We start from the raw sequence: 27,943 nt of genomic DNA on the forward strand, positions 1-27,943 counted from the left end.
AAAAGAGAGACTAAATACAGGAGACATTGAACTGCCATATGGAGAGTGATACAAGGCGATATAGAACAATACAAGTTAGGTTTTTACTTAGAAAAATAGGGGTAAATAATAAGGTAACCACAAAAAGGTATAACAACTCTATAACTCAAGATAAAAGCCAAGAAAAACGTAACGACTCAACTAACATAAAGTCAAACACTATGAAAATGAGGATCTCACAATTTACTAAGAAAAACGCCTCAGCACAAAAAAGTATGTGGAAAAATGAAATTGTCAACAACACACATAAAAAGGCATCAAAATGACAGCACTAAAAACTTATTTATCTATAATTACGCTGAATGTAAATGGACTAAATGCACCAATAAAGAGACAGAGAGTCTCGGACTGGATAAAGAAACACGATCCATCTATATGCTGCCTACAAGAGACACACCTTAGACTTAGAGACACAAACAAACTAAAACTCAAAGGATGGAAAAAAATATATCAAGCAAACAATAAGCAAAAAAGAAGAGGAGTAGCAATATTAATTTCTGACAAAATAGACTTTAGACTTAAATCCACCACAAAGGATAAAGAAGGACACTATATAATGATAAAAGGGACAATTGATCAGGAAGACATAACCATGTTAAATATTTATGCACCCAATGACAGGGCAGCAAGATACATAAATCAAATTTTAACAGAATTGCAAAGTGAGATAGATACCTCCACAATTATAGTAGGAGACTTCAACACACCACTTTCGGAGAAGGACAGGACATCCAGTAAGAAGCTCAATTGAGACACGGAAGATCTAATTACAACAATCAACCAACTTGACCTCATTGACTTATACAGAACTCTCCACCCAATTGCTGCAAAATATACTTTTTTTTCTAGCGCACATGGAACATTCTCTAGAATAGACCACATATTAGGTCATAAAACAAACCTTTGCAGAGTCCAAAACATCGAAATATTACAAAGCATCTTCTCAGACCACAAGGCAATAAAACTAGAGATCAATAACAGAAAAACTAGGGAAAAGAAATCAAATACTTGGAAAATGAACAATACCCTCCTGAAAAAAGACTGGGTTATAGAAGACATCAAGGAGGGAATAAGGAAATTCATAGAAAGCAACGAGAATGAAAATACTTCCTATCAAAACCTCTGGGACACAGCAAAAGCAGTGCTCAGAGGCCAATTTATATCGATAAATGCACACATACAAAAAGAAGAAAGAGCCAAAATCAGAGAACTGTCCCTACAACTTGAACAAATAGAAAGTGAGCAACAAAAGAACCCATCAGGCACCAGAAGAAAACAAATAATAAAAATTAGAGCTGAACTAAATGAATTAGAGAACAGAAAAAGAATTGAAAGAATTAACAAAGCCAAAAGCTGGTTCTTTGAAAAAATTAACAAAATTGATAAACCATTGGCTAGACTGACTAAGGAAATACAGGAAAGGAAACAAACAACCCGAATAAGAAACGAGAAGGACCACATCACAACAGAACCAAATGAAATTAAAAGAATCATTTCAGATTATTATGAAAAATTGTACTCTAACAAATTTGAAAACCTAGAAGAAATGGATGAATTCCTGGAAAAACACTACCTACCTAAACTAACACATTCAGAAGTAGAACAACTAAATCGACCCATAACAAAAAAAAAGATTGAAACGGTAATCAAAAAACTCCCAAAAAAAAAAGCCCTGGTCCTAAGCGTTTCACTGCAGAGTTCTACCAAACTTTCAGAGAAGAGTTAACACCACTACTTCTGAAGGTATTCCAAAGCATAGAAAATGACGGAATACTACCCAACTCATTCTATGAAGCCACAATCTCCCTGATACCAAAACCAGGTAAAGACATTACAAAAAAAGAAAATTATAGACCTATATCCCTCATGAACATAGATGCAAAAATCCTCAACAAAATTCTAGCCAATAGAATCCAACAACACATCGGAAAAATAATTCACCCTGATCAAGTGGGATTTATACCAGGTATGCAAGGCTGGTTTAATATCAGAAAAACCATTAATGTAATCCATCACATAAATAAAACAAAAGACAAAAACCACATGATCTTATCAATAGATGCAGAAAAGGCATTTGACAAAGTCCAACACCCATTTATGATAAAAACTCTTACCAAAATAGGAATTGAAGGAAAAATCCTCAACATAATAAAGGGCATCTATGCAAAGTCAACAGCCAATATCACTCTAAATGGAGAGAACCTGAAAGCATTTCCCTTGAGAACGGGAACCAGACAAGGATGCCCTTTATCACCACTCTTATTCAACATCGTGCTGGAAGTCCTAGCCAGGGCAATCAGGCTAGACAAAGAAATAAAAGGTATCCGGATTGGCAAGGAAGAAGTAAAGTTATCACTATTTGCAGATGACATGATTATATACACAGAAAACTCTAAGGAATCCTCCAGAAAACTACTGAAACTAATAGAAGAGTTTGGCAGAGTCTCAGGTTATAAAATAAACATACAAAAATCACTTGGATTCCTCTACATCAACAAAAAGAACACCGAAGAGGAAATAACCAAATCAATACCATTCACAGTAGCCCCCAAGAAGATAAGATACTTAGGAATAAATCTTACCAAGGATGTAAAAGACCTATACAAAGAAAACTACAGAGCTCTACTACAAGAAATTCAAAAGGACATACTTAAGTGGAAAAACATACCCTGCTCATGGATAGGAAGACTTAACATAGTAAAAATGTCTATTCTACCAAAAGCCATCTATACATTTAACGCACTTCCGATCCAAATTCCAATGTCATATTTTAAGGGGATAGAGAAACAAATCACCAATTTCATATGGAAGGGAAAGAAGCCCCGGATAAGCAAAGCACTACTGAAAAAGAAGAAGAAAGTGGGAGGCCTCACTTTACCTGATTTCAGAACCCATTATACAGCCACAGTAGTCAAAACAGCCTGGTACTGGTACAACAACAGGCACATAGACCAATGGAACAGAATTGAGAACCCAGACATAGATCCATCCACATATGAGCAGCTGATATTTGACAAAGGACCAGTGTCAATTAATTGGAGAAAAGAAAGCCTTCTTAACAAATGGTGCTGGCATAACTGGATATTCATTTGCAAAAAAAATGAAACAGGACCCATACCTTACACCATGCACAAAAACTAACTCCATGTGGATCAAAGACCTAAACATAAAGACTAAAACGATAAAGATCATGGAAGAAAAAATTGGGACAACCCTAGGAGCCCTAATACAAGGCATAAACAGAATATAAAACATTACCAAAAATGATGAAGAGAAACCAGATAACTAGGAGTTCCTAAAAATCAAACACCTATGCTCATCTAAAGACTTAACCAAAAGAGTAAAAAGACCACCTACAGACTGGGAAAGAATTTTCAGCTATGACATCTCAGACCAGCACCCGATCTCTAAAATCTACATAATTCTGTCAAAACTCAACCACAAAAAGACCAACAACCCAATCAAAAAGTGGGCAAAGGATATGAACACACATTTCACTAAAGAAGATATTCAGGCAGCCAACAGATACATGAGAAAATGCTCTCGATCATTAGCCATTAGAGAAATGCAAATTAAAACTACGATGAGATTCCATCTCACACCAGCAAGGCTGGCATTAATCCAAAAAACACAAAATAATAAATGTTGGAGAGGCTGCGGAGAGATTGGAACTCTTATACACTGCTGGTGGGAATGTAAAATGGTACAACCACTTTGGAAATCTATATGGCGTTATCTTAAACAGTTAGAAATAGAACTACCATACAACCCAGAAATCCCTCTTCTGGGAATATACCCTAGAGATACAAGAGCCTTCATACAAACAGATATATGCACACCCATGTTTATTGCAGCTCTGTTTACAATAGCAAAAAGTTGGAAGCAACCAAGGTGTCCATCAACAGATGAATGGGTAAATAAATTGTGGTATATTCACACAATGGAATACTATGCATCAATAAAGAACAGTGACGAATCTGTGAAACATTTCATAACATGGAGGAACCTGGAAGGCATTATGCTGAGCGAAATGAGTCAGAGGCAAAAGGACAAATATTGTATAAGACCACTATTATAAGATCTTGAGTAATAGTAAACCTGAGAAGAACACATACTTTTGTGGTTACGAGGGGAGGAGGGAGGGAGGTTGGGAGAGGGTTTTTTATTGATTAATCAGTAGATAAGAAATGCTTTAGGTGAAGGGAAAGACAACACTCAATACATGGAAGGTCAGCTCAATTGGACTGGACCAAAAGCAAAGAAGTTTCCGGGATAAAATGAATGCTTCAAAGGTCAGTGGAGCAAGGGCGGGGGTCTGGGGAACATGGTTTGTGGGGACTTCTAAGTCAATTGGCAAAATAATTCTATTATGAATTCGTTCTGCATCCCACTTTGAAATGTGGTGTCTGGGGTCTCAAATGCTAACAAGCGGCCATCTAAGATGCATCAGTTGGTTTCAACCCACTTGGAGCAAAGGAAAATGAAGAACACCAAGGCCACACGACAACTAAGAGCCCAAGAGACAGAAAGGGCCACATGAACCAGAGACCTACATCATCCTGAGACCAGAAGAACTAGTTGGTGCCCGGCCACAATCGATGACTGCCCTGACAGGGAGCACAACAGAGGACCCCTGAGGGAGCAGGAGATCAGTGGGATACAGACCCCAAATTCTCATAAAAAGACCAAACTTAATGGTCTGACTGAGACTAGAGGAATCCCAGCGGCCATGGTCCCCAGACCTTCTGTGGCACAGGACAGGAACCATCCCCGAAGACAACTCATCAGACATGAAAGGGACTGGTCAGCGGGTGGGAGAGAGACGCTGATGAAGAGTGAGCTAATTATATCAGGTGGACACTTGAGATTGTGTTGGCAACTCTTGTCTGGAGGGGGGATGGGAGGATAGAGAGAGAGAGAAGCCGGCAAAATTGTCACGAAAGGAGAGACTGAAAGGGCTGACTCAAGAGGGGGAGAGCAAGTGGGAGTAGGGAGTGAGATGTATGTAAATTTATATGTGACAGACTGATTGGATTTGTAAACGTTCACTTGAAGCTTAATAAAAGTTAATAAAAAAAAAAAAAGAAGAATGGCAAATCATGATGACCTTCAGGTAGTCATCAAGGTCGAATCAGATGGAGACAAGTTAATTTAAGGGGGCGACCAAGGCTTGGCTTCACTGATAATTCACAGCAGAGCTGGTGGCATCATCAGACTGGCAGAGTCCCCTGGGGAATATGTCCCATATAACGTGGGGAAGCACAAGACCATATACCCGCAATGCAGCTCCAGCCAGTCAGGTTAGAATAAGGAGATAGGTTTTAACAAGCTACCTTATCCTTGGGGATTTCTAGAAATGCAAAAACCCAAACTAATTGTTGTCAAGCTGATTGTAACTTGTGAAAACCCCACTGTGTCAGAATATAACTGTGCTTCATAGTATTTTTTATTGCCCAGCCTTTCTTCCAAGGTGTCCCTGGGTGGATTCGAACTGCCAACATTTCACTTAGTAGCAAATGCTTAACCAATTGCACCACCCAGAGATTCCTTCTAGAAACCAGGTGAGGGTCAGCCTAACCTCTTTGTTGTTTGGTGCCGTCGACTCAGTCCCAGGTCATAGGAACGCTATGTCCAACAGAACTAAACACTGCCCAGTCCTGTGCCATCCTCATGATCGTTGTTATGCTTGAGCCCGTTGTTGCAGCCACTCTGTCAATTCATCTTGTTCAGAGTCTTCCTCTTTTTCCCTGACGCTCCACTTTATCAAGTGTGATGTCCTTCTTCAGGGACTGGTCTCTCCTAATAATATACCCAAAGTAATTGAAACAGTCTCACCAACCTTGTTTCTAAGGTGGCTGCACTTCTTTGAAGACAGATTTGTTCTTACTTTTGGCAGTCTGTGGTATATTCAATATTTTTCGGCAACACCACGACTCAAAGGTGTCAGCCTCCTTAGGGGAATATTAAGGCTCCCGTCAGGCAGGAGCAGACAAAGGCTATGCTTACAATCTGCTGGTAGATGGAATGAGGCTATTGATATGTTGCCAAACCAGCTTCTTGGTAGTTTCTGGGCTGTTGAAGAATGTCTGGGAATCTGGAGCAAACAGCCTACACTGGTGCGGGAATTAATACATAGTGATTAATAGAAAACCTTGGAATAGAGCACAGACTGACACATGGTGATTAGAGGAAATTCAGGAAGCTTTGTACCCCTGTAATATACAGTGTTTTTTACATTTCAAGCCACTTTAAAACAAATGCCAGGTTAAGGTATAAACTCCATTAAAACAATGAAAAAGGAAAAGCACCCCCCCACCCCACCCCAGATTGGTCTCACAATGTAAATAATCCATGTACTAGCCTCAGCGTTACTAGTTATTTTCCTAGGTAGGTGTTAGCATTCTTTATAAACCCAAAAATGTGTTCTGATGACAAAAAAAATGTAGTGAAAATACAATTTTTGCAATCCTGATTTCCATTTTTTTTTTTTAATTTTTGGAAGGGAAAAAAAATCTTTTTTATCTCGGTACACTTCCCAGTTTTCTAACTGCAAATATTTAGTCACAGTGAATTCATTTAAATATTGGGATTAATTCCACCATTGGTTTCCACATTCCCTCCAGGGTTCTGCATTTATTTATTTAGTAGATTTCCCAAATTTTATGTTTGGTTTAAATAGCCTCAGGGCAAAAATACAATCGAATTGCATTAGTTAAAATATAACCAGCCTCAGTAACATGAATACACAACAGTAAAACAGCATGAATAGATACACAGAGACATAGTCATCTTTTTAACACTCCATTGGGACAAGCATATTGCAATAATGGATTGTATGCCAAGCCCTGAAGCGTAGGAACCTGGGACTCTGGGGAACCACACAGTTTTGGAGCTCACGTTGGAGTGCTCAGGAGAGGATCCTCAGAGGAATGCAACTCTCCATCCAGGGAAAATCAACAACTGTTAACAAAAGCTGGTTTCATTTGGCAAGAAAGTTAAAAGGAAATAAAACCCTATGACTTTTTTTGGTGTTTTCTGGCAGAAGAGGACAGCAATCCTAAACAGCAACACCCAACCAAACCTAACAGAGAGGGAGAAATAGATTTGGAATAGTTTTAGTTTGTTGTGAGGAGGTGCGATGAGAGAAGGGAAGAAAAGGAATATAAGAATATGTGCGTGCATGTGTGTGTGTGTGTGTGTGTGTGTTTAGGAGTCCCTGGGTGACACAAACAGCGAAGCACTCAACTACCAACTGAAAGCTTGGCAGTTCGCACCTACCCAGAGTCACCATGGAAGACAGGCCAACAATCTGCTTGGGAAAGTTCACAGCCTTGAAAAACCTATGGAGTAGCTCTACTGTGCTCAGGCGGTTGCTATGAGCTGGAATCTAACAGCAAGCTGACCTACCGTAATTGTTGAAAGTCATGAAATAAATAAACAACTTAATCAGGCACTGAATGATTTACATTTTAGAAAATGACTATAAAAAATCCTTTATAGTTAAACTAATCATTTTACAGACATTTAATTTAATTCTTACAACAACTCCACAGGCTCTCTACTTTCCAGGTGAACAAATAGAGGTTTCAAAAGATTAAGTAGCTGCCTTGGTGATGTAGGTCCTATTAGCTTTGACTGTAAGTGAATGTAATCTTAACACAATACCACATGTTCCTTAGCAAGCCAGTACATTAAGTAATGGGTAATTCACATAAACTTGCTTCAAATTTATCATAATTACATGGATTAATTACTGTCGTAGATATAATGTAGATTAATTGCTTCGTAGAGTTATAGGAGATAAGCAGTAAATTCATTACATTAAGATTTTGGCCTTGGGAAAAAATGTATACTAAAATCTTTATTTTACAACGATATTTGGTGATACCAGTTAATATAATTTCTCACGATACTAGATATTAATACTATTTTAATGAACTGTTCATTATGGTCATATTCAATTGTTATACTGTAAAACATCTATATTACTCTGTATATACATTTCCTTATTTCTGCTTATTCTTCGCTTCAGAATTTAACCTATATTTTCAGTCAGCAGGTTTTGGCAAAGAGTGTTATCTGGCACTACATGAATTATTGATATACTGAATTTGAATGCATAGTGCCTCATTAAATTCTTACGTGTAAAGATCTGTTTTTCTGATTCCAAAATTGAAATCTTATGTTATGAAGAATATGTGTCCCAGATGTGAGCTATCTTTTTTTTCAAAATTTTGCATGTTATTCTTTAAAACTTCTATTTTGTTCATCAGAAAGTATTTATTATTTAAAAGATTTTTTTTTTCCTGTGAATATTCTGAGAGAATTACACAGAGAAATGTCAAAAGAGCAACCAAAGTGTAGTCACCAAGAATGGAATGTGAGACCCCATTTATGTGCCATGGAGAAAAGCCCTAAAAGATCTCATTCTAAAGATAGTAATTGAAATCATAAACAAAATATCCACACATCCTCTTCCTCATCCTTTCCCTCTCTCCTAATGTATGTGCATGGCACTTTCAGGAATTCTGTGGGAGGCAAGAAATATCAAGTTCCCTAAATATTAACATCTTTTAAATGAATTCGAAAATACCTGAGATTATAGCTATTATATAACTAAAGTACACATATACTCTGTCAAGCATGATATAATATCTGAAGAAAGAAAAAGTGAAAAAATTATCAAGTAAAATCATAATTTCTCCCCTGTCTCCCCCCCCCCCCCCCCCCCGCCTTTCTGCACCTCATTTCAATTTAAGAGATTCGTTCTCCTGCTGGTTGTAATGGAAATGAATTTCAGTGCCACCCTGATGGAAACTGTATTCCCGATCTGTGGCGCTGTGATGGGGAAAAAGATTGTGAAGATGGCAGTGACGAGAAAGGCTGCAACGGTACCATACGATTATGTGATCACAAAACCAAGTTTTCCTGTCGGAGCACAGGTAAGTCGAAAGTTAATTTCAGTTTACACCTTGGGCTTCCTGGATGTCGAATCCTTTTGGCTTAACCTCGGTCCATATCTCACGTCTGTGAAAAATATTCTTGTATTTTTTGGTAGGTTAAAAAAATTAGCTCATCTTTTATATGTATTAATAGCTAACATTTATTGAGAACGATCTATGAGTCTGGCAATGTACAAAGAACGTTCTCTGCTTGAACTCATTGCATCCTCCCAATAACACACTGAGAAAACTGAGACCCAGGGAAGTTGTTAACTTGCTCAAGTTCACAAAGTCAGCACTGCAGAATCAGGATTCGAAACCACGCAACCTGGATTCACGGGGGTAGTGGTGGCTCAGCGGTAGAATTTTCGCCTTTTATGTGAGAGAGCTACGCTCAGTTCTTGGCCAATGGACCTCAAGCACATGTGATGCTACCATGATGAACAGGTTTTGGTTGGCCCTCCAGACTAAGACAGCCAACGGTCTGATCCTCAACCCAACTCGTCACAGGGGTTGGTGCAAGATCAGCAGGCGTTTAGTTTTGTTGTGTATGGGGTCCCCGAATAACAACAACGATCTACAGTCGGAGGCTGAAACTTCAGAGTCAAGAAAGAGACGAGAGTGCTAATTCCACAGTCAGCCTTCCTCTTTCCATAGAGAGATTGACCCTCAAATTTTAAGCGAAGGTGACTAGAAAGGAAAGACAGAATTGAATACATTTATTTTCAACTAGTTTCTCAAATTTTATTGGAGTCTTGCTTGATCCCAGTAGACTGTCATTCAAACCTTTATTTACTGAGTAGCTAAGGCTTTTAACTTGTAACTATTTCTTATGAAGGTATTCTATTACTATGACTTTTTCATTTGTTTTTCTACATACTGTGGGGTCAGTTTGACATGATAAACTTTTTTATTGCTCTCTGTAACCAGCTGATGAGTTGAGGTTTATATACATTACAATTAACAAGTGTGGTATAATTTGTGAAATGTTTGAGAAAATCATCCAAATAATCCATGAAGAGAATTTTGTCTAGACTTCAGGATGTACTCTTGGATCATCTCCAAGATTTCTTTTTGATGTGAAATTTCTTTTGAATTGCTTAAACATGAATTCTTAGTGCTTCCTATTTTCTACCTATTAAATATTCCAACAAAAATATAGAAATGAAAAGCTATCACAGCTGCAAGTAAGCAAACAATGTAGGAACCACATAGCCAATGGGCACTTGAAGATTTAAAAAAAAAAAAAATGATACCGTGTTGCTTTTCTTAAACATCCTTCCTGGTTACAATTGAGCATTCGAATAAGAAATAAATAAGTAAATGTAAGCTAACATAGACATAGATAAATACTACTGAAGCATATTCTTAGTGAGGCAGTTGTGTTTACAAATGATTATTTTTCCAACAATGTTTTTCATAATTATGCAACTCCTTTGAATTATTGGTCTTAGTTCTGGAGTTATTAGTAAGGAAAATGTGATTTAAAGTTTAGACATATTCTTTTTGGAGCAAAACCCGTTTTGGTTGATGTTGAAACATATCAGCTCACAGTCTTTAGCATGTATATGAACAAGAAACTGACATGGATGAACAACTCCTTTAAAAATTCTCCTGTGGTGGAGACATAAACCTTCAAGAATAGTTTGCTGTCATGTTTTGAAAGAAGCACAGTATTTTAATAACCCATTGCAACGTTAGTTAACCAAATTTCAAAATGAGGTTAATTCCTTCAATGGACACGTTCCCCAGCTCCATAGCCCCTCTTTCCATCCCTGATCTCTATTCCACAGTCAGCCAGGCCCAGGGGCCAGTTCCAAGTGCTCCCAGGAGGCATGGCACTTACCTTATTTTATGCAAATAACACATGCCTTCTATGTTTGCCAATTGCGCCCTCCTCTCCATAAGGTATTTTCGTAAGCGCATTATGCTAAATTTTTTCAGCAACACAGAAGAAAAATTGGTATAGTGGGCTTAAGAAAATGCCTTGCAGGGGAGGGCACGATCAGCAAACAAATGTAGAAGGTGTGCATTATTTGAGTAAAAGTTTGGTATTACTTTTTTTCTCTAAATTAATTTTGCTGTTGTTAAGCATATACACAGCAAAACATATACAAATTCAACAGTTCCTACATGAACATTGATTACATTCTTGGAGTTGTGCAACCATTCTCACTCTCCCTTTCTGAGCTGTTCCTCCCTCTTAAACATAAACTCATTGTCCCCTAAGTTTCCTATCTAATCTTTTGAATTGCTGTTGTTAATTTGATCTCATATAGACAGACTTTAAAAGAACATAATGCTCAAGGTAGAAATTTTTTTACCAGTTAAGCTAAACTATTATTCAGTATTAAGATGACTTCAGGGGATATTTTTGTTTTAAGGTTTAAAGATTATCTCAGAGCAATAGTTTCAGGGGTTCATCTACCCCCTATGATTCCAGAAAGTCTGGAATCCATGATAATTTGAAATTCTGGTCTACATTTTCCCCCTTTTGATCAGAATACTTCTCTGGAATCTTTGATCAAAATGCTCAGTAATTGTAGCTGAACACCATCCAGTTCTGATCTCATTGGAAAAGGAGGCAGTTGTTCATGGAAGCTCTTAGCCACACTTTCCATATCCTTCTCCTATTCCTGACTCTCCTTTTTCCTCTCTCAATCCAGGTGAATAGAGACCAATTGTTGTGCCTTGGATGGCTGTTTGCAAGCTTTTAAGACCCCAGCCTGTAGGCAATGAACTAGGAGGTAGAACAGAAGCACAAAACAAGTTATTAGGCCAATTAACTGGGTTGTCCCAGGAAATCGTGACCCTAAATCTGCAAACCAAGGAACCAAATTCCACGAGGTATTTGGTTGTACCTCAGCAGCTACTCTTTTTTCTTTTTTTTGTCATTGTGGCAAATATATCTATCATACAACTTTTTCCAATTCTGCTTTTTACAGTTATACAACTTATTAACAGCAATTACAATAATTGACTGTGCAACTGTACCCATAGTCAATGCGATTTTTCCATCACCATTAACATCTGCTTCCCTCTCCCTCCCACCTCTCTTAATATGTTTTTATAATGATCTGTGTCTTTCTCTCCAATATACTGTGAGCTTAATTGCCTTTATTCCTCCAGCACTTAACCTAGGACTTCGTAAATTGTAAACACTAACAAATATTTGATCCAAAGATTGATAAATGGTTAACTGAATGGACTGTAGGCTGAAAAAACAAGTTTTTGTTGGTTTGTTTTTTTAATTTGTTGTAAGTTGCTGTTATTAGTGTCGAGTCAGCTTCGACTCATGGAGACCCCATGTATACAGGGTAAACTTGCTCTATAGGGTTTTCTGGGCTGTAACCTTTCAGAAGAAATTCACCAGGCCTGTCTTCTGAGGCACATTTGGGTGGGCTTGAACTGCCAGCCTTTCAGCAAATAGTCAAGAGCTTAACCATTTTGCCAACCAGGAACCCCTTGTTTTTGTTTTTGTTATTTTTAAATCGGCTAATTCTAACGCCAAAGAGCCAGTTATTTGACTCATGTTAACATTATTTTTAGCAGCCACAGCTTTTAATCACATTGCACATTTCCCTTCATATTATTTCTAGCATTTGACTGTTTTGGTTAATGTTCAAACATATCAGCACAAAATCTTTAACATGTATATGAATAAAAAACAAGGAAGTAGTAGAACAAAACACTGAGAATCCTGAGTTTAATTGAATGTAAAAAAAACTTAGCAAATTTAATATAAAATACATTTTATCTATAACTGCCAACCTACTTTTTTGCATCGTCTTTGGCAGCGCCTGGCTGGTAGCAGCTGAATAAAACATGCCTTAGCCATCTTACCTTCAGCTCCAGCTCTCCCACCTACTTCGGTGCTCCCACACTGTATTTCATGCTACGGCTCCTTCTCATAAAAAATTATACACCTACTCACGAGTTTTCAGGGAGTTCTGAAATTTCAACTTATCTTTCTTATGATTAATATATCAAAATATAATCCCATGTATAAATAAAAAATTTTAAAAAAAGGTGACCTGCTATTTGAGATAAAATAATAATAGGCTATGGAAATAGAAATTTGTCATTACGCATTTTTAGATGACTACGAATTATTAATGTTGGGGTTTTTGATCTCTAATAAAGCTTCATTGTCTATGTTTTTAATGATAAAGTATAAAACTGTAGGAATCTCAATTCACTTATGCAATATATATAGTGCTGAATCAAGGTAAAAAGCTTAAGTGCTACATTAATTTAGAGTGATTTCACTAGGGTTGCCAATCATTAAATGTAAATATGAGACATAAAACCAGGCTTCAATTTCTTTCTGGAGAAAAATTATAAAGAGCTTCATAACAATGTAAGTTCTAGAAAGTTCTAGAGACTATAAAAAAAAAAAATATGCTAGTAAAAACTGGCCTAATGTCTCTAAAGACAGAAAAGATGCAGAGAAAGCATAAATAATAAATAACAGGGTTAAGTAAAGTTAATAGAAAATTTCAAGGGCTTGTGATTTATCTTATATGTATTTATTGATACTTTGCGATGAAGTCTTATGAAACAGCTTCTTCTAAAATGACTCAACTTAAAAAACAAATCTGAAGTGTGATAAGGATGACTATCTTTGGAGAGTTGGATCTAAGAGACCCTTTTCTGTGTGTAGACTTGGGATTTGAATTACCCCTTTCAATAATGTCATTAATAAAACATCACATGTTTATATCAAATACTTATCATGTAAACCCCAGCTTAATGAAAGAGAGTAGTACTGCAATAAAACACATCTTAAAAGGGAAATAGGAAATGTGAAAGTTAATATTTTAAACATCAATGTGCTTCTAATTTAATCTGTACTTTAAATGCACTAAAACACAATGTGTCAAACTATTTGGTAAATACTAATTCACAATTACATATGCATACTTACCATATCAATGATTCATCAAAGTGAATCATAAATACAAGCATTAGATTAAAAATGTGTATACATCTGTAATCTTTTTGATATTTTTATTTACTTCAATCAAACTCTCAATTTTACAAGCTAGAAAAGATCTTTAAACTACCCAAAGTGTTCAGTCTAGAATTCATATTTATTTTTAAAAATTTCTTAAATGCTACCTTTAGTACTCAGGAAGTTCCAAGGTAATCAATATGCATTTGGTGGTTTTAGTGTTTTTTTTCTTTCACATGTAAGTTGCCGTCTATAGTGTTCAAATGTAAGCACATTAATAAGTTTCTTCATTCATATAAAGAAGGTGATAAGATTTAAATTCCATTAAAGTATAATATAACCATTATCATTTCAGAGTTTCTAATGTAAAAGGAAGAAACCCTGGTGGTGCAGTGGCTAAGCGCTCGCTGCTAACCGAAAGGTTGGTGGTTGAAACCCCCAGCCGCTCTGCGGAAGAAGGTTGTGCCAGTCTGCGTCTATAAAGAGTACAGCCTTGGAAACCCTAAAGGGCAGTTCAACTCTGTCCTATAGGATTCCTGTGAGTCAGAATAGACTCTAGGGGAATGGGTTTTGGTTTAATTTTAGAGGGCTTATCACTGATGAAAAATTGCATGCTGGAGCAACCCTAGCCCAACAAATTGCAATTATATTATAGTTGGGGCATCAAGTGAGAAAATGTCAAGTTTACCCCTAGTGGAAAAGAAACTCAGAAATGCCATTCTTCAGATAGAGAAAAAGAAAATATTGGTATTATACAGTGATAACAAGCTTATGGAGAAAATATAGCCTACAGCTGTTGGTTGGAGTGTAAATTTTTTCCAGCCTTCCCTCTTCCAGGAAACCCTGGTGGTGTAGTGGTTGAGTTCATCTGCTAACTAAAAGGTCAGCCATTAAAATCCACCAGGTGCTCCTTGGAAACCCTATGGGGCAGTTCTATTTTGTCCCGTAGGATTGCTATGAGTTGGAATTGACTGTATGGCAACAGGTCCTACTTCCAGAATTTCCTGTAAAGAACGGCAGGTGGGTATAAAGATAAATGCATAAACATGTTCAACACACCATTTTGTTTTTTAATAGCAAACATTAGAAACAATCTAATCCCCAACAGTAGGGAAACTAATAATTATTGTGCATTTGCACAATGAAATGCTATGATATGTTGAAGAAGAAATAAGAAAGAAATCCAGATCAAGCTGAAATTTTCAGTTCACACTTTGAAATTCATCTCCTTTTGCTCAAAACGCGCAGAAATGATAACAAAATACAACACGAGACATGAGAAAGATAAAACCCTACTAGCAAACAAAAGTTATCTTTGATGCATATAAATAAAACAGAATATCAAATGGTGAGCTGGCCTGAAGCTGGGCGCCTGGTTGGCTCGGTACAGAGGCTAGCAGAGATGACAGTGGTCAGATCTTAGGGTTCATGGGAAATAAAGCAGTCACACATGTAGGTGGGGACTGGAGCCAGGCTAACTACTGGAAATCAGAAACTGAAATGGGACTCTACTTGCTTTTGAATGGAGACTGAAAAAAAAAAAAGGTGTTTGTTGCTGCCTTGGTTGATGACTTCAATGAAGTTGTGTGCCTAAAGAGATGAAAGACACACACATATCCTTTGGCTGGTTTAGAGACTAAATCTGCTAAAAATTCAATAATGTATTAGAATAAAATCCCACAAAAACCAAAGATGTATTTTTGAACCAAGAGTCCTGCTGGTAATGATGGGCTGAAGTATAAGCAGCAACACTTGTAGGTAGAGAAGAGTAAACACATTAAAATAATTTTTTAAAAAATTGCTATCAAGTCTATTCAAGCTCATGGCAACCCCATGCATTACAGAGCTGAACTTCTCCACAGGGTTTTTTTGGCTGTAATCTTTACAGAAGCAGATAACCAAGCCTTTCTTCTGAGACATTGCTGGGTGGGCTTGAACTGCCAATTTTTAAAGTCAGAAAGAAAAATGAAAGCTCCTGTCCGATATGAGAATGCAAAGCAAAATGCAAAAATACTTGAAAAAAACTCTAAGAAAGTCATGCTGGAGACCATGGCCTCTGGGGAAATTTAACTCCACAGGCATAACATAGTTTATAAAGAAAATGTTCTACATCCTCCTTTGTTGAGTAGCGTCTAGGACCTTAAAAGCTCGTGAGCAGCCATCTGAGATACTCCACTGGTCCCACCCCATCTGGAGCTAGGGAGAATGAAGAAAACTAAAGATACTAGGGTAAGATTAGTCCAAAGGACTAATGGACCACAACTTCCACAGCCTCCACCAGACTGAGTCCAGCATGACTAGATGGTGCCTGGCTAACATCACTGATTACTCTGACATGGATCACAATAGAGGGTCCCAGACAGAGCTGGAGAAAAATGTAGAACAAAACTCACAAAAAAAGATCAGACTTACTAGTCTGACAGAGACTAGAGAAACTTCAAGAGTATAGCCCCCAGATATCCTTTTAACTCAGTACTGAATCACTCTTGAGGTTCACCATTCAGCCAAAGATTAGACAGGTCCATAAAACAAAATGAGACTAAATGGGCATACCAGCCCAGGGGCAAGGATGAGAAGGCAGTAGAGGACAGGAAAGCTGGTTATGGAGAACCTAAGGTCAAGAAGAGGAGAGTGTTGATATGTCATGGGGTTGGCAACCAAAGTCACTAAACGGTATGTGTATTAACTGTTTAATGAGAAACTAATTTGCTCTGTAAACCATCTACAGTACAATAAAAGATAAATAAAAAATAGCATCAGCCATGAATATCAATTATTTCAAAATGAGTTTACACAAAGTTACGTGAAAATTAGAGAACAGTCTAAAAAAAAAGTTAATACAGTATGTTAGGGATCCTCAAAAAGAAAACATCTAGGAAAGAATATATATAAAAGAATATATATTAAAATATAAAAGGCATAAATACAATTTTAAAAAAATCCTTAATATGCATATTAAAGACAAACAGAAATAAAGAGGAAAAGATGGAGAAAGAGAATCTATTAAATTATGGAAATAGGAAATATCAACAATGAATTTTTAAAAATTCGATAGATGATATGAACTCTAAACTGAACACACGAAAAAAGTTGGTGAAAAAAATTTTAAAAAAGTGCTACCCAGAAAGCGGATAGAGAAAAGAAATAAACAGGTAAATAAAGAGCAATCAAGATACATGATTGAAACAGCACAACAGTTATCTCACAGAAATGCCATGAGAGAATAGAGGGACTAACAGAGTATATGAATAAATGAATGAATGAATGAGGCTCTGACCAGTGTTTCCCTGAACTGAAGAAGGAATTGATTTCTCATTTAAAAAAAAAAAGTAGATTTAAGTTTTTAGCAGAATTAATGAAAATAAGTCCAAATTTCTGTAGGTAATTTTGAAATTGGCAGAACATCAGTGACTGAAACTACTGGAGAGAAAATCAGATTATCTAAGAAGGTATTAAGCAATGCCACAATATGATGAAGAAATAAAAAGCTAAAGGGAAAAACTTTCAGGATAGGATTCTATACCCAGCTAAAATATTATTCTAGATAGCTTAGATATGCAGAGTGTAAGATATTTTTCCATGTAAATCCTCACTAAGAAAATTACTACACCAATAAGAAAATAAGACTTTGTGAAATGGTAGAACACAAGAGACAATGGTGATTACAGAAATGTATAAAGAAAAATAGAGTAATAATGAAAATTCACCTCATTCAAAGATAAATAATAAATTTAATAAAGTTATTATAAAGGGAAAAGAGAGCAACAGGAAAATCAAATAGTAGATAAAACGCTATCACGAAAAAAATACTGCCAAGGAACAATATACATTCAAAATTTTTAATCAAACAATCTAAAAAAGTAAAGGCGAACTGTATGAGAACAAAGAAATTATGGTAGGGAAACAGAAGGAGATGAAGCATTAGCTAAGAACATTCCATTAAGAAGCAAAAGATAAAAATAAATCTATTACAACAATTATACGGAAACAGTGCAAAGGAGATTAATCTGAAAAAACAAGAAAAATGTAGAGTACAGACCTGAGATAATGAATCAACATAAAATGGAAATAAATAAGGGGTGTAAAGAAGTAGAAAGAAAATTACAGATATGGAAGACAGAGAACAGAAATCCAATGTATATACTGGCAGACCGCCTGATAGGCTGCTTTAACTCTTATATTTAACGCTTACAAATTTACATGAAGAATAATTCCCAATCAGCTAGGCATAGCTTATATGGAAATGAGATGTAAGCAAAATCTACTCATAGGTCCACTGAGAAAATTTCTGGTTCCCTGATAAAAAAAAGAATAGAATAAGCTGACATGTTTTTGGCATTCATCTTCCCACTTCGCCTGCCTCAGATTTGAACATGAATGCCCGGTGGTGACCATGAAGTGATTTTTTTATGATCATTATCACTTTGTTGCGGGCTCTGATGTATTTGAGCTATTTTCCTCAGGGAGAGAAGACCCAAAATTTTACTGTGTCAAACTGTCATTCAAACATAAATTCAATTAAAAAAAAAATACCTGGAAGAATTCGCAAGAAACTGTTATCAGTGTTTGAGAAGTGGGAAAGGGCAGCTAGGGAAAAGAAGTGGGAAGGTGTCATATCTTAACATAGTTCTCTTTTGATTGTTTTTTTAAAGGGTTATGATAGATTGGTGCCAACCTGTGCTAGATTCCTTTGGAATAAGCAACGTACAGGTCATGTGGTAGGGTTAAGAGTTAAGGATGAAGTAGTCTTTAGCAAAGGAATATAACAAAACTGACTCACACACATGGGGTTTGAACTCTGACAGTGGCTTCATAAACGTCACGCCCTGCTTAGATCCACTGTGTAATAAAAAGCCACTGTGAGCTTCTGTGGATGTCTACATTTGAATTGTTTTCCTTCTCTACTGCTGTATCAGTAAATTCACAGTGAAATGGTGAATTTAATCCTTGTTAAAAAGGAATGTGGATAAAATTAGGACCAAAAATAACCAACAATGGAATAGTGATTTAGAATTATATGAAGGATTGTCTAACACAGTGCTTTTTTTTTTTTTCTTCTCTATAATCAACCTGATGGAATATTTCCATTTATTTCTGACCAAAATACTGTGGTGAGCTATCCATTGGCTATGTGCCATAATAAAATACTTTGTGTGTTGCTTCTTATGTATTTCTATTTTGATGCCTTCCAGTGACAATTCTAAACCTTTTGCTGTATGCTTACTCTTTTCTTCTCTTCATTCAATTCCGTGTCTAAAGAAGAATAGCACCCCCCCCTTTTTGCCAAGAGGGGTTCTTCTTTAGATGTTGATTCTGTGACCTGCTATTCCCTGTGGGAACGTTAGTCCTTTTCATGCAAATATCTTCAGTTTCTTTCTCCTAGTGGTTTTTCTTCCTCTATAACTATGTCTAAGCCAATAGCCTGGAAAACCATCCCATATTATTACCTCTTTTTGTCTTCCTCTTTCCCTTCATTAAATCACCTTACGTAGTTTACCTAAATGCCTTATGTCTCACTCATTCCTTTACTTCTTGGAATCTAATTTCCAATTCCTAACCTTGATGGGAGCTGCTGTTTCAAAGGTCACCAGTAGTGGTTTCTCAGTACGCACTCTTTTCCATCTTGGATCCTTCTCCTCCATTTTGTAGCTGCACAAGTTTAGATAAGTTTCCAAGCCATTGTGGAAAGCCTGGGTACTGCAAATGGTTAATATGCTCAACTGCTAACTGAAAGGTTGGAGGGTCAAATACATGCAGAGGTGCTTCAGAAGAAAGGTCCAGAGATATACTTCCAAAATATCAGTCACTGAAAATCCTACGGAGCACAGTTCTATTCTGACACATATGGGGTCACCATGAGTTGGAATTGACTAGACAGCAACTGGTACTGCTCCTGATATTTGTACAAAACTATTCTATTTTTCAATTTCCTAAAATATAAGATAGGGATGATAATTAGAATACCTAATAGAATATACAAAAAATGCCTAGAACACAGTATGAGCTTAATTAATGATCATTTTTTTTCTTAGTACTCCCCGTTGAATTCTTCCTGTGTAACGCTTGACCCTACTGTACATCCTCTCCTTAAAATGTACTTTTTATAGATCCTCATATATAATTATCTTCTTTATCCACTGTCCTGGGTTAAATTGTGTTACCCAAAAATATCTGTCAACTTAGCTAGGTCATGATTCCCAGTATTGTATGATTGTCTACCATTTTGTCATCTGATATGATTTCCCTATGTGTTGTAAATCCTATCATTATGATGTTAACAAGATGGACTAGCAGCAGTTATATTGATGAGATCTATAAGATTAGATAGTGTCTTAAGCCAATCTCTTTTGAAATATAGAAGATAGATTTGATTAGAGAGACAAGGGTACCTCATACCACCACGAAAGCAGTGCTGTTTGCAGAGTGTGCCCTTTGAACCTGAGGTTCCTGTGCGGAGAAGCTCCTAGACCAAGGAAAGATTGATGACGTGGATCTTTCTCCATTGCCAACAGAGAAAGCCTTCCCCTGGAGCTGACATCTTGAATTTGAATTTGTAGCCTACTAGACTGTGAGAGAATAAATTTCTCTTTGTTAAAGCCATCCACTTGTGATATTTCTGTTGTAGTAGCACTAGATGACTAAGACACCCACTTAGCATTACATTTCCCTTTTTATTTTTCTTTCCTTTGCCCATGTTCCTCTACCTATGCCTTATATTTAATTTAAAAATATTTATTGAGCACATAATTTGTGCTAAACAGGCATAGGTTTTCTCTTAATTTCTATGTTTTCTCCTCCTTATCTTTCTGTAAGTTCTTCATAGCAATCTCTTCTGTTCTCAAAGTTTTAATCATCACCTCCTGGGATATGCTTCCCAAATCTCTTTCTATCAATGAAATTTAGCCTATGTTCTAGACTCATTTGTTTAACTCTATTGAATATGCCAGTTTCTATTTTGAGACAAAATTCTTCCTCAATTCTCCACTTCTGTTTGAAACAGCTTCAGTCCCCTAAATTGTAAGATTTAAAGCAGAAAGCATCCTTTGACACTCCTACCTTGTAGTCAATTTCTAGGTCTTATTAGTGCTACCCACAATTTCTCTAACATCACCGATTCCCTTCTTTCTATTCACATATCACAGCCTAGTGTTAAGCCCATATTTTCTCTCGTTCAGTCCTCTGTGTGGCCTACAGTTCCCCCGCCCCGGCAATAACTAGCTTCAATCCATTCCACACACAGCTTTAGCTTTCACTCCCTTCAGACCCTGTGACCTTTTTTCTCAAAAACTTTCAGTGATTCTCCTTTGTCTATAACATTAAGGGACACTTTCTGAATTAGCAATCAACATCCTATGGACTGTAGCTCAAAACTGCCTGGTTATTCTTCTCCACCATCCTCCACCTTTTCTTGTCTTCATGCCTTTACATAAGAGTTGCTTCTTATGTGTGGGGTAGATCCAGCAAGTAATGCTAAAACTGTGAATGTTCAAAATCACCCCTGAAAATCATCCATACAATTCAGTATACATGGTTCTATGTACACAGTTCTGATGGTAATTTGTATGTGCAACTATATTATTAAGACGATAACATAAACAGCACATAAATACAAAATAGAATTTACAGTGAATTCACTCTGAAATACAGGAGAGACCAAATTAAGGGAGAGCTGATTCGCTTGCACCACTGATGCCCTTGATACACTCCAGTTGACAAGTAAAAGTAATCAACATATTATTAAATTTCTATGTCTCTCTGTTTTACTTCCTTTTTTTATTCTGGTGAGAATATATATTTAAATGTTGACTACAACATAAGACAACTGTCTATGTGAAAAGCCTTTTTCTTTATGTCCATAGGTAAAGTTCTCTACCTTCAAAACCCCTTTCCAAATAACATCTTGGTTAAGCTTGCTCTTGTTCTTCCAGTCATACATAGTTTCTACCACCTTGAAATTCCAGAGCACTCTGTGATGACTATATGACTTTTACCTTACTATTTTTTTTTTATACGTTCAGTGTCAGAACATTTGTCATGACTTGACTTTTTGCTCCGCAAGGTCAGGAATTTGTCTTTCCCACCTTTATACATTCTTTAGTAGCTAGCCAAGCACATAATACTAAATAAATATTTGCTGAATTGAATTGAAGCCAAACATTGTTAGAGAAATAAATATGTATGTGGTATGAAAGGTTAGTAGTATAAAAACTAAATATATATATATTGCAGTTCAAAGACCATTATTCAAAAAAGCATTATAAGTATATGATTTGTCAAATCTATTTAGATTCTCTCAAAAATTCTTAATATTAGCAGCCAGTCATAGCTGAGACAGATGTTACCCTCTAACAGAATTCCTTCTATTAAGATAAAAGTAAGTCAAACAATTTACAAAAAAAATCTATTAAAAAAAGAAAGAAAAAAGCAAAAAAGTTCAGTGAAGAAGGAAATACTCCAGAAGATATATTAATTTACTCTGGAAAACCAACCCATTTTTAGGCATTCATTGAAATGTTTTATTTTCCTGTAGCTATCGACCCTGTGCTAGCTTTTCATCTAAATTACATATTTCAAGGTAAAACAAATAAAGACAATCTTACAATGTCCTGTGTAGATGTGTGTATCTGTGTATGTATAACTGTAGCAGCTGTCATTGTACCAGCATGCTGCTTTTTACTACTTCTGCATTATTTTTTTTTGTTATTTGGGCATTTTTATTTTCTTTACATAAAACATAAAGCTGCAACTGCCATAATAGTGTCTTGCACACATAATTATCAAGTTGAAAAATGTCATTATAAAAAATTCAAAAAATATTATACAGAATTCAACTTGATCAAACAAACAAATCCATTGCCATCAAGTCTATTCCGATTCAGCGACCCTATAGGATGGAGTAGAACTGCACCATAGGGTTTCCACAGGAGTGGCTGGCGGATTCAACTGCTGACCTTTTGTTTAGCAGCCAAGCTCTTAACCACTGCACCACCAGAGCTCCCAGTTTGATAATACTTACCCAATATTATTTTCAGCATGTAATGTATTTTAACACATGTCTTTTAATCTATCCTGAAGTATAATGCTGTCAGTGATAGGATAATATCCATACGCCTATAAGGAAGACCAGTTAATATGACTATTATTCAAATTTACACACCAGCAACTAGGGACAAAGATGAAGAAATAGAAGATTTTTATCGGTTGCTACAGTCTGAAATTGATCAGACATGCAATCAAGATGCATTGATAATTACTGGTGATTGGAATGCAAAAGTTGGAAACAAAGAAGAAGGATCAGTAGTTGGAAAATATGGCCTTGGTGATAGAAACAATGCCAAAGATCGAATGGTGGAATTTTGCAAGAACAACGACTTCTTCATTGCAAATAACTTCTTTCACCAACATAAACGGCAACTATACACATGGACCTCGCCAGATGGAACACACAGAAATCAAATTAACTACATTTGTGAAAAGAGACAATGGAAAAGCTCAATATCATCAGTAAGAACAAGGCCAGGGGCTGACTGTGGAACAGACCATCAATTGCTCATACCCAAGTTCAAGCTGAAACTGAAGAAAATCAGAGCAAGTCCACGAGAGCCAAAATATGACCTTGAGTATATCCCACCTGAATTTAGAGACCATCTCAAGAATAGATTTGACGCATTGAACACTAGTGACTGAAGACCAGATGAGTTGTGGAATGACATCAAGGACATCATCCATGAAGAAAGCAAGAGGTCATTGAAAAGACAGGAAAGAAAGAAAAGACCAAGATGGATGTCAGAGGAGACTCTCAAACTTGCTCTTGAGCATCAAGCAGCTAAAGCAAAAGGAAGAATTGATGAAGTAAAAGAACTGAAGATTTCAAAGGGCCTCTTCAGAAGACAAAGTATTATAATGACACGTGCAAAGAGCTGGAGATGGAAAATCAAAAGGGAAGAACACGCTTGGCATTTCTCAAGCTGAAAGAACTGAACAAAAAATTCAAGCCTTGAGTTGCAATAGTGAAGGATTCCATGGAGAAAATATTAAATGATGCAGGAAACATCAAAAGAAGATGGAAGGAATACAGAGAGTCATTATACCAAAAAGAATTAGTTGATATTCAACCATTTCAACAGGTGGCATATGATCAGGAACCAATGGTACTGAAGGAAGAAGACCAATCTTCTCTGAAGGCATTGGCAAAAAACAAGGTTCCAGGAATTGATGAAATTATCAATTGAGATGTTTCAACAAAGAGATGCAGCGCTGGAATGCTCACTTGTCTATGCCAAGAAATTTGGAAGACAGCTTCCTGGCCAACTGACTGGGAGAGATCCATATCTATGCTTATTCCCAAGAAAGGTGATCCAACTGAGTGTGGAAATTATAGAACAATATCATTAATATCACACTCAAGCAAATTTTTTGCTGAAGATCATTCAAAAATGGCTGCAGCAGTATATTGACAGGGAACTACCAGAAATTCAGGCTGGTTTCAGAAGAGGACGTGGAACCAGGAATGTCATTGCTGATGTCAGATGGATCCTGTCTGAAAGCAGAGAATACCAGAAGGATGTTTACCTGAGGTTTATTGACTATGCAAAGGCTTTTGACTGTGTGGATCATAACAAACTATGGATAACACTGCAAAGAATGGGAATTCCAGAACACTTAATTGTACGCATGAGGAACCTTTACATAGATCAAGAGGCAGTTGTTCGGACAGAACAAGGGGATACTGATTGGTTTAAAGTCAGGAAAGGTGTGCGGCAGGGTTGTATTCTTTCACCGTACCTATTTAATCTGTATGCTGAATGAATAATACGAGAAGCTGGACTATATGAAGAAGAACGGGGCATCAGGATTGGAGGAGGACTCATTAACAACCTGCGTTATGCAGATGACACAACCTTGCTTGGTGAAAGCGAAGAGGACTTGAAGCACTTACTGATGAAGATCAAAGACCACAGCCTTCAGTATGGACTGCACCTCAACATAAAGAAAACAAAAATCCTCACAACCAGACCAATGAGCAATGTCATGATAAATGGAGAAAAGATTGAAGTTGTCAAGGATTTCATTTTACTTGGATCCGCAATCAACAGCCGTGGAAGCAGCAGTCAAGAAATCAAAAGATGCATTGCATTGGGCAAATCTGCTGCAAAGGACCTCTTCAAAGTGTTGAAGAGCAAAGATGTCAACATGAAGACTAAGGTGCACCTGACCCAAGCCATGGTATTTTCAATCACATCATACACATGTGTAAGCTGGGCAATGAATAAGGAAGACTGAAGAACTGACGCCTTTGAATTGTGGTGTTGGCGAAGAATATTGAATATACCATGGACTGCCAAAAGAACAAACAAATCTGTCTTGGAAGAAGTACAGCCAGAATGCTCCTTAGAGGCAAGGATGGCGAGACTGTGCCTTACATACTTTGAACATGTTGTCAGGAGGGATCAGTCCCTGGAGAAGGACATCATGCTTGGCAGAGTACAGGGTCAGCGGAAAAGAGGAAGACCCTCAACGAGGTGGATTGACACAGTGGCTGCAACAATGAGGCCAAGCCTAATGATTGTCAGGATGGCGCAGGACTGGGCAGTGTTTTTTTCTGTTTTGCATAGGGTCGCTATGAGTTGGAACTGACTCAATGGCACCTAACAACAACAATGTGTTTTAAAGGAAGATTTAGTAAATGCAAAGTGACAATTTGGTTACTTGAACTTAATCATGTACATTGAAAGAATAATATTAAAGATTTGAGTTTTAAGTATTAAATATTTATAATTACTGTAACATTTTAATATTATTAATTGCTCATTATTATTTTAATCATACCAGTTTGGCCAAGGTCTAAGCCTGAAGTTCTTTATAAAAGAGGGAGATTACACAAGGATGTTTGCAATATTGCTCTTTCAGAAATTTTTTCCAATGTCTTGACTCATAATTGGGTAAATAAAGAGGACATGTATACAAAAGGCAAATATAAATATAAATAACTTAAATCAAGTAAAAATAACATTATTTGAACATATTTACCGAGGTGGTTGCTTTTGAGTTTCACCCATTTAGCTGTTAAATTAGGAATTTTATTTCTTTTATTACACCTAGGATGCTGTCTTTTCTACATTCTTATTAAAAAAAAAAAGACCAAACATCTCAGAAAGGGAGAAGCAGTTAAGCATCAAACATTCCCTGCAAAATCATTGCTAAGGAGTGGGTATTTAAAGTTTTAAATTTTATTTAAGGTATATATGAATACTTATTAATATCTCTGATAGCATAATCTGAATTGAAGTAATTAGAGTCATCTGAATATGATTTTTCTTTACCTTTTCCAGGCAGCATTTAGGTCAGGGATGGTAAATAGGTATTACCTCAGTGCTGACTCTAAATGATTGATAGAGATTTATAGATGGTTTTATTGAAACAATTAGCAGTCAATGGTTAAGGGTATCATCATGGATTAGTGCTGTCTGGGGTGGAAAAGGAAGTTCTGTTCTGATTTACCATACCAAAAAATGAAGTTACCATATTAGTTTTGAACTCTCCCTTCTTTCTATTATACTTGCAGATGACCCCATACAATTTAATACTTCAATATAGACTGTCTTCTGTTAGACTACAATTATGTATTGTACATCAATCTTGTTTTGTCAGCTAGATTAGAAGCTCATTTGCGACAGAGAAAAAGATGATGCTTCTTTAAATTTCCAAATGTCCCTTGAAAAGTGTAAGGCACAGAGTAACCTCAACATAGAATTTTTTAAAATAGATTTATAAAAAATCTCAGACTTCATAGTATAATGCTATTTATCTCATTGCCATCCTTTTTTAAAATGAGCTAATTTTTTGAAAATTTATGCAGACATATGGTAATATGAGAAAATAGAATAACACAAGAGTATTCAATGAAAAGTTAATCTTCCTACGCTCCAGGTTTCCTGTACCTCAGTCTTTAACTCCAGAGGCAATCGCTTCCAATAATTTCTTGTGTAGCCCTCTAGAAATAAATTATGTATAGACAAGCCTATCCATGTGCTTTTATTAATATATATATGGATATACAGTCGTAGATATTGATAAACAGATAAATTTATTTTAACACATAAGAAAGCCTACCATAACTGAGTTCTATGCTTTTTATATTTTTACTGATCTATTTTGAAGATTATTTTATCTTTATTGTTGCAGAGTTGCCTCATTCTTTTTAACTCAAACATACAATTTCAATGGATGGATGCATTGTAATTTATGTCACCAATCTCAAACTGATGGAAATTTAAATAGTTACCAATCTTCTGCTAATACAGACAAAGCAGTGATATACATCCTTACACATGCATCTTTGTGCGTTTGTGCAAAAATGGCAACATACAGAAACCATTCTAGAAGTAAAATACTGTGGTGAGCTGTTATCAGTGAAGCAGTATGAATGAATTATCAAACGTTTTGATTCTGGTCAACCTGATAGTGAAAAGGGAGCCACGGCTGCTAACCAAACGGTCAGCAGTTTGAATCCTCCAGGCGCTCTTTGGAAACTATGGGGCAGTTCTACTCTGCCCGGTAGGGTCGCTATGAGTCGGAATCGACTCAGCGGCACTGGGTTTGGTTTTGGTTTCTTCTGGAAAGAGAAAAAATGATATAAAATTGTTTTAGTTTTCTTCTTTTTAATTACAAGCTATTTTAAACATCATATGTTTGTAAACCATTATTACTTCATTGTAAATCTCGGCCACTTTTATTGTGTTATTGGTTTTTAACTTACTGATTTGAAAGAGACTTTTTTATTTTAAGAAAATGCGCTTCCCCCCTTCTGTCAAACACAGAGAGTTTTTTTTTTTTTTTTTTTTTTCTGGTTTATTGATTGCAGTTTGACTTTAAGGATTTTATTGTTACAATGTAGAATGCAAAACATTTATGAAATTTATCAATTAGTTCTTCATGGTTTCTGGGTTTGTTTAAGGATCATTTTAAGTTTTGTAAAAATATTTTTTAGAATCTTTTTGTCTTTATT

The 27,943-nt window shown here is 36.4% G+C and overlaps 1 protein-coding gene across 1 annotated transcript in view; it reads left to right on the plus strand.

Annotated features, from left to right (window-relative positions):
- LRP1B (LDL receptor related protein 1B) overlaps positions 1-27,943 on the plus strand; it is a 1,749,164-nt gene that overhangs the window by 996,039 nt on the left and 725,182 nt on the right. Inside the window, exon 20 of the mRNA XM_064287257.1 lies at positions 8,799-8,981. Coding sequence (XP_064143327.1) covers positions 8,799-8,981 — 183 coding nt within the window. The remainder of the gene's footprint in view (positions 1-8,798; positions 8,982-27,943) is intronic.

Source organism: Loxodonta africana, chromosome 6 (assembly GCF_030014295.1).
Source record: "Loxodonta africana isolate mLoxAfr1 chromosome 6, mLoxAfr1.hap2, whole genome shotgun sequence".
Classification (NCBI taxonomy): domain Eukaryota; kingdom Metazoa; phylum Chordata; class Mammalia; order Proboscidea; family Elephantidae; genus Loxodonta; species Loxodonta africana.